The sequence below is a fragment of the Lathyrus oleraceus genome, chromosome 2 (genome assembly GCF_024323335.1).
Source record: "Lathyrus oleraceus cultivar Zhongwan6 chromosome 2, CAAS_Psat_ZW6_1.0, whole genome shotgun sequence".
Taxonomy (NCBI): Eukaryota; Viridiplantae; Streptophyta; class Magnoliopsida; order Fabales; family Fabaceae; genus Lathyrus; species Lathyrus oleraceus.
This window is the reverse complement of record NC_066580.1, coordinates 489,276,392-489,284,877: the sequence shown is the minus strand read 5'-3', so window position 1 is coordinate 489,284,877 and position 8,486 is coordinate 489,276,392. Positions and strand designations below refer to the sequence as shown.

General features: G+C 34.2%; 2 protein-coding genes across 2 annotated transcripts; one reads left to right on the top strand and one right to left on the bottom strand.

Moving 5' to 3' along the window:
- Positions 1-1,407: 1,407 nt before the first annotated feature.
- LOC127120857 (cytochrome c-2) lies at positions 1,408-2,768 on the top strand. Its single transcript, XM_051051432.1, has 3 exons — positions 1,408-1,772; positions 2,175-2,308; positions 2,436-2,768. Exons 1-3 carry the CDS (start codon positions 1,661-1,663, stop codon positions 2,526-2,528), a joined length of 339 nt encoding a protein of 112 aa, XP_050907389.1. The 5' UTR covers positions 1,408-1,660; the 3' UTR covers positions 2,529-2,768.
- A 3,907-nt stretch (positions 2,769-6,675) lies between these two features.
- Positions 6,676-7,596, bottom strand: LOC127120856 (ethylene-responsive transcription factor ERF022). Its single transcript, XM_051051431.1, has one exon. It carries the CDS (start codon positions 7,488-7,490, stop codon positions 6,918-6,920), a length of 573 nt encoding a protein of 190 aa, XP_050907388.1. The 5' UTR covers positions 7,491-7,596; the 3' UTR covers positions 6,676-6,917.
- Between the last annotated feature and the right edge of the window lie 890 nt (positions 7,597-8,486).

The following is an 8,486-nucleotide window of genomic DNA, read 5'->3' as shown; positions in this document are numbered from 1 at the left end:
CTCCATTACTACTTACACTTGACCCTTAACTTTGATAAAAGAGTTGGAGATTTGGTTCAAAAATTTTGTGTGGTCTAGAGACATCTCTAAGAGAAGATTGGCAACTATTGACTAGGACAAAGTTTGTAGGCCTTTCCTATAGGAATGGATGAATATTAGGTCCTTATCAACTCTCAATGAAGCGTAAAACCATAAGTTATGTTGGGATATGATGCAGTCTAAAGACTTTTGGGCTTTAATCCTTCGGGCCAGAGTCTTAGCAATGGCCGCATCAAGCATCACATCTCATCTTCTATTTGGAGTGGGATCAAGAAAAAGTTTCATGTGGTGAAAAATAACTCCAGATTCTTAGTTGGCAATGACATGAAGATCAACTTTTGGTTAGATCACTAGTGTGGTTCCTCTTGCTTAGCTGACACCTTTAGTATGTTGGTGGCTTGTCATGCTGTTTTAACTTACAAAGTTTGCATGTCCATCAATAATCATCAATGGAGTATTCCCTAACATATTCTTGCCCACTTTCCAACTCTTACATCCATCATTGAGCAAGTTGGCCTTCCTGTCAAAGAAAAGGAAGACTATTTGTTATGGGAGGATAATGAATCTAGTGAATTGAATATCAAAGCTTATAGGATGTTTTATACCCTCGATCTACAATTTATGTTGGCTCAAAGAGGAATCCACCTTTCATCTGTTTTTCGAGTGCTCTTATGCTATCAACATATGAACTCGATTTTCTGAAATCATCAACACCATGTCACTCTTTAATGGGCCTGGAGACATTTTGAAGATTTGTGATAATGGATGGAACTCTCAATGCAGGGTGATGGTTCAGGCCATCATCATCAACATTATTTATTCGACCTGGTCCTGCATGAACATGAAGAGATTCTAGGACAGAAAAAAGTCTTGGCGGAATGCTTTAACTGATATCAAGGCCTTTGCTTTGCTGCCGGTTCTGCAACCAAGCTTACCTTCAGAAGCTCCTGGTTGTATTTCAGGATCCTGAAGTTGCTAGATGTGCCAATTCACCCTCTTCACCCATCTTAAAGGAAAATACTTGTTTAAAAAAATGTCATTCTCACTTTTTAATATAGTATTAATTACTTTTTTTTCAATTATATCTTATAATTATTTACACACTACTTCTAATCCATTGATAAAATTAATTTAATAAAAATATAATATTTTATAATAATATTAATGCATTCTTTAATCTTTATAAATAATATAAACGATAATTATTTTAAAATGAAAGGAATAATACCAAAAGTAGTTATTATGACAAGTGTCATTTTTCGAGTGTGACAATGTGATGTCAATTTATCAAATCTCATTATAATAATATTATTATTATTGGCAAGAATGTTGATAGGCTTCACATGCAGAATAAACTGCGAACATAAACTTTACGAACGCCCACCCAAAACCACATACCAAACTTGACTTTTGCCTCACGCTAACGCTAAGAAAAAAGAATTTGATGTACCAAAAACGATCCACGTCAACAAAGATGCATGCACCGTGGCGACCGCGTTCCATTTTCCAACGCAGAAGCTACGCCATTCCTATTATAAATACTCTCCTTCTCCTTCTCTTTTCTTTCGCCCAATCCAAAACCTAAACCTAACTTTCGTCTTCTTTGCGGAGAAATCAACCAATGGCGTCGTTTGAACAAGCACCACCCGGTGATTCCAAAGCCGGGGATAAAATCTTTAGAACCAAATGCGCTCAGTGCCACACCGTAGAAAAAGGCGCCGGCCACAAGCAAGGTTAGATCCATTTTCTTTTGAATTTTATTTTCATATCTTCTTATTTTTGAATTTATGTAATACAACACTTAGATCTGTAAATCCATACGCGATTCACATTATTTTAACCGTAATTTGTGTTGATGTATTCTAATTGTTACTGTTATTCTTCATCGTTGAAATTTTTTGCCTTCAATTATTAAATCTGTTTTGGTTCTCGTTGAAAATATACGTTGATTTACGATTTGGTGGATTTGGACATGGACTTCATTTAATATTCTTGTCTAGGATAATATATGATGGATTTGCCGTGTAATATTGCTGCCATTGAGTTTGATCATAGACTCTGTAATTTAGTTGTATTTGCATTTATGAACTTGTTGAATACTAATTTGATTATATTTGCTTTGTTGACAATCTCAGGACCCAATCTGAATGGTCTGTTTGGAAGGCAATCCGGCACTACTCCCGGGTATTCCTACTCGGCAGCTAACAAGGCCATGGCTGTGAATTGGGAGGAAAAGACTCTATACGATTACTTGCTTAATCCCAAAAAGGTACTAATATTGATCCCTTTTCAATCAGCACTTTCAGCAAAATAAAAGGCACTAATATTGCTTAGCAATTGTGAGAAATATGTTTCTACCTCTGTCACTGATCTGTGTATGTTATGCTTTTGTGCAGTATATTCCAGGGACTAAGATGGTATTTCCTGGTCTTAAGAAACCCCAAGAACGTGCTGATCTTATTGCATATCTGAAGGAAGCCACTGCCTAGTGATTTTTATATTTCCATACATTCAATTTTACAGTGTGATTTTGAACTTCTGGAGATTTAATTTTTCAGATATTTAGTTTTGCGGAGCAGTTAGTACTGTATTCTTGGCAAATAATGTAGGCCACATTGGTTTGCAATGCTATTTTGTTCATTTTGCATTGCGTCTCTAAAAGCTGACATTTTGGTTTGGCTGGAGTTCGCTCAATCAGTATTTGGTTAATTGGAAGCACAATTTATTTATGTGCTAATCTACATGAATTTGCTTAGCTAAAACAATATTAATACTTTAATATTTATTGATTATCCTCCTGGAACTTCTAGATGGATTACAGAGGAAATAAGGAAATACAACCATTAGAATACATAGGAAATATAACAGAGAAAATAACGTAGTGCTTCCCAAACTAAACGACATATCCAATGCCCTCTATTTGTCTACTTTCCGCCGGTTTATAACTATAAATGACTGCTTTCTTATTTAAGTAATTGTTTCCTATCTAATAAATGTCTGCTGCCAAAGTTCTAACAATAGTCTTCCTCAAAAGTTTTGCCTTGTCAATTTCCCAAAAAATGAAATCGGCGAATTTCTTTTCAAATCAATTCGCATGGTGATGTTTGTTCTCTCGTGACCAGTTGTTGGGAAGACTAAGACACCAGTAGTGTAATGTTTTTGTTTATGCACCTCTTCTTAATCAAGAGTATGAAGACATGATCCTAGAAGCATACAATTTTACTAAGGGGTTTCAATTAAAGGCCCAGACTGACCTACGATTGTTTGATAAAGTTTTTAATGAATAGTTTGCCTCTACAACTGAGGAACCCACTGACCAACTTGAGTTGATGGAAGCCAAAGTCAAAAGCGAATGGAATTTATAAGGAAAATGTTAGAGAGTTGTGCTTACATTTTCCAGTGATTCAATTTGTAAAGTTGTGCTTACATTTTCCAGAGATTCAATTTGTAACTAACTTTTGATTCGCATCATTGAATGAACTCAATATACAAATGATTGCATTTATAGTTACAATTAGGTAACCTGTTGTAGCATGTTACACGCTATACAACTGGAAGTTATAACAACATCCAGCTGTTTGGCAAGCACATTCTCTCGAACAAAAAGGAGAAAGTGATGATTATGTCATCTACATACACAAGAAGGTAAATAGTATGATCATTGAGGGAGAAAGTGAATAGAGAAGGATCAGGAGAAAGTGAATAGAGAAGGATCACATTTATTGGCCTTAAACTGTAGTTGAATTAATGCAGCCTGTAACCTTTCAAACCACTATCTTGGAGCATGCTTAAGGCCATAAAGTGCCTTGTGGATCATACACACCAATGATGGATCAGAACTGACATACCCTTGAGGTTGTTCCATGTATACTTCCTCATCAAGCAACCCATTTAGAAAGGCTGGCATTGTTGATGTCAATCTACTGAATGGTCCAATGATGAGTGATGGCAATAGTGAGAATAACCCTTGTAGTAATGGGTTTGACAACAGGTGAAAAGGTTTCCTGAAAATCAAACCCTTATCTTTGATGAAATCCTTTTGTAACAAGCCTAGCCTTTTACTTGTTTACATTCCCATCAGGATTTTCCTTCACCCTAAAAACCCATTTGTATCCTATAGCATGACTATAAGGTGGAAGAGGGACAAGATACCAAGTTTTGTTACTAATGAGAACATCATACTATGTCTGCATAACAGACTTCCATTGCAAGTCATGCAAAGCTTATTTGACATTTTTGGGCTTAGAGTTGGCAAGAAGCAGCCTAGGATTAAGTATTGGTTGAATGAATCCTAATTTGTATAAGATGAGAATTAACAGGCACATGAGTAAGGGGAATGACACCAGTGGGTATAGAAGAAGATGGGGCTAAGGAGTGGTCAAATTGAGAAGTATAAGAGGAAAAAGACTGAGATTAAGTAAAGGGAATTTCAGGTGAGGGAGTAGAAAAGGCCTCATACCTGGAAGGGGAAGTGTGAGCAACAAGTTGCTCAGAAGAAGGAGCAGGAGACTGAGTTTTGAGGCATATAACTAGGAGTGGAAGCAGGTGAAGGTATAGAAATGAGAGTAGAAATATATGAAGGCATGAGTGGGAGAGGGGATAAAGTGACTCCATTAGAAGAAGAAGGACTAGGATTTGGTTTGGTGAACAAATCAAGATAAGGAAATCTAGTTTCATTGAATAATAGATATAAAGGATATAAAGGAACTAGAGCCAATAAGAGAGATATGAAAACCTTGACATTGCCAATGTAAATTTGATCAAGACCTATATAAGGCGTGGTTTGCTGAATGTTTTTGGCTTCACTAATCACATGAAAGGAAGCTCATGAGTCAGGGAACCAGGAAATGGAAGGAGAGGGCAGAGTATTGACAATGAAGGTGCTTGGATGAGCTTGAAAGAGAGGTGCAGACCTCATGTGAGAAGGTTGTCTGTTCCAAACATTATTTCCATAAGAGTAATTCTGCCAAGGTTGTTGAGGAGCACCAAATGAGTTGTTGCCAACAACTGAAGAAGGTTGGAAGTTTTGATTGAAATGATGCTAGCATTGTAACGCAGAGTGGCTATATTTAGAGCAAACTTGACATTGCAGTGTAGCATTAGAGAATTTACCTCCTCTTCCACTACCACAATGACCTCTCCCTCTGCCATAACTACCACAAAGAGCTTGATAATCATTGTCAATGTGAGATGTTAGTGTAAGGGAAAGAGAGGAATCTGAACTAGCTGTAGGAGTCTCATCCTGAGGTAAATGAGAATGAAGAATGTGAGTAAGGTTCATGAGCAACTAGTAAAATTTCAACCTCATCAATATCCATAACTCCAAACTTGCTTTCAACAACAAACATAACTGATGCATAATCAGCTGGTAAGCCTTCAAGAATCACATCAATGTGATGTGAAGGGGGAACGAGACCACCTGTTGAAGCTAGGGCATTAACGAAGTGCGAATCCTGAGGAGATAGTCCTGAACAAATGAATTATCTAGTGTAATGGCGCGTAATTCCACTCTCAATTGACGAGCTCGAGCATGCGTTTGTTTTTGAAAGTAGTTGAACAAACGATCCCATAACTGACGCGAATGCGAACAACCTAGAACGCGAGAGAGAATTTCGCTGGATAGAGTCGATTGAAGCCAAGAAAACATCATTTGATCTTTCTGAAGCCAAATGGAGTACTTAGGAATGATCGTACCAGAATCGTGAGCGGCATCATCGAGGAACTGTGGTAGAATTCGGATGCAAACGACGAATTCAGTGAGGTTGTGTGCGTTGATGTAAGGCTCAACTTGTTGACGCCATAGATGAAAATTATTTTCATCGAGCTTGTGAGCGATTTTGAGAGAAAAGTTGAGAGTAAAGTAGACAAATAGTTTATTTAGAGGAAACTGTCGATCTTTGAAGCACAAGATCTATTAGTGGAAGTCCATATGGCCTTGGCGGTAGTTTCTACACCTCATTAGGGATATGGCATTGTGACCTCTCTATTTCTATTCCAAACTCTTCAATTATCCTTCATGCAAAACTTTGTGTCATTCGTAAAGGCATATCACTAGACATCAATGACCCGACAAACTATATATATTCATCCCATAGTGTAAGCCTTATGGAGACCCCTTAAACAAGAATCATAAATATGCGATGTTATCTAAAATATTAATTTATTTTGTTTGAAAATGATTTATTCGGAGTTATCCGCACTCTCCGTAAAGACAATCAAAATATTAATTACATGATCAAATTCGTCAACTAACATCGATCTTCTGATTCACGTCTTTCCTCATCTGCTATTAAGTTACATTCTTGCATATGACTGATAGCGAAACTTTATTTTCAAGATTGTAGTTTTTCCTTATTGTAGTCATGTGATAAAATAAAGTGAAAAAGCCATTTAAGTTTCGTTTTATTTTATTATAAGTTTTTAAATAGTCATATAAATTGTTTTGAATAAAAATATTAATATTTGATATATATATATATATATATATAAATATACATATTTAATAATATATTAAATATATAGTTGATCAGAAAGTCAAATATTCATAAAAAATCAGATATATTTTTATTTAAAAAGTAATTTATTTTAAAATATATGAGCAATATAAATATATTTCTCTACAAAATACTATTGTAATATAATTAAATACCTATACAAAAAATGCATGCATAAAGAAAGAATTTGAAGAAACAAATGGCACATAAAATATGAAAGAAAATTGACCAAAAAATTGATTAAAAAGTCCTTCTGTTTTTCGTCCCATTGAATAAGTCTTATTACAATACGATGCCTTAATATATTGGTCCCTAAATAGAGGGTACATGAATTAATTATTATAATTAAATAAATCTAGTACCATTTCTTGAATTAATAATTAACTAGTCCCACAATGACTCATACTGAATTTCTTCCCAATCACTCAACTCAAAAACATCATAATTTCTAGATTCATCAAATTCCAATGATCCAAACATGAGTGCTGCTTCTGTCCTTTGCATCCACATATTTGGTGAATCCATTGGACACTCATTGATAGCTTGAATTTGAGAAGGTGAAAGCCCTACCCTCACTGCAGGAACATCAACACTTCCATTGCTATTCACACCCCCTTCAGATATTGGTCTCTTCTTGAACTGCAATGCTGCCTGTTGAGCTGCTACACGAATATCCTCACCTCTAGAACTTGCTGGCATTGGAAGTTTCTCAACCAATTCAGGAAAATTGAGCCTCGCGGATCGTCCTTTGAGGTGAAAAGCTGCTACATCATATGCTGCTGCTGCCATTTGAGGTTCTTCATAGCTTCCTAACCATATTCTGGTTTTCTTACCTGGCTCTCTTATTTCTGATACAAATTTTCCCCATTTTCTCTTTCGAACACCTATGTATGATGTTGTTGTCGGTGTTGGAGAAGCAGTAACGTTGTTTTGTTGCATGATGTTTGATTCTTCCATTGTGATTTGATGAAGGACAAAACAGTGAGTGAAGATGATGTATATAAATAACTAAGAGATCTTGTTTGTGTTTGGAAGGTGAATTTCTTCGTAGGTACGTACGTTAGTGGAAACGTGCTGTCAGTGAGAGAGCAATATAAAGCCACGTTTACTTGCTTTTTGCATTTATTAAATTAATATAATAGTAGTCATTTTTTGTGATGTCACATATGTCAATAAATTTATTTACTTTAAAATTAAATATGTTTGTTATTTTTTTAATATCTCAAATTTCGTTTTTAACTTCTTAAAATATTATCTTTAAAAAACTATTATTTTAAAACTTTTATTTATATTTTTTGTCTCTCCGGTAATTTAACGATGAGTTTTACAACTTAACGATAAAATTAACGCTGTTTTATTATTTAACGACTGAATTAACGATATTTTTAAAGACGATTTTAGTACTAATGATCATAAATGTGGATGAAAATTTTAAGAGGATTATTTTTCGAAAAAAATATTTTTAAAAACTAAAAATAAAATTTAAAATATTTAGGAAGAGTACAAACATATTTAATCTTTTTGAAATATTTAGGAAGAGTACAAATATTGAGAAACTAAAAAGTTTAGATGAATTAAGTTTTTATGATATCACACATGTTAATAAATTTACTTATTTTATTGCAAAAATTTTAGATGAATTGAATATTTATGATGTGTTTGAATGAGTTTTAATTTTTAATTTTTTAAAAATTATTTTGTAAATTAATTTAAAGAAATATTATAAAAAAAATGGAAAATATATGTTTGATATCTTAATTTTAAAAATTATTTTAAAATTGTATAATATTATAAAATTTGTGATTAATAAAAATTAATCAGTTTTTAGAAATATGATTCTTAGTGTTCATACAAATCATATTTCGTTTTATAATTGAGATTGATTATGTACTAGGAAATATTTAGGTTGGCAATGAGAATTAAACTCATGTTCTTTTCATAAGATGATTTGAA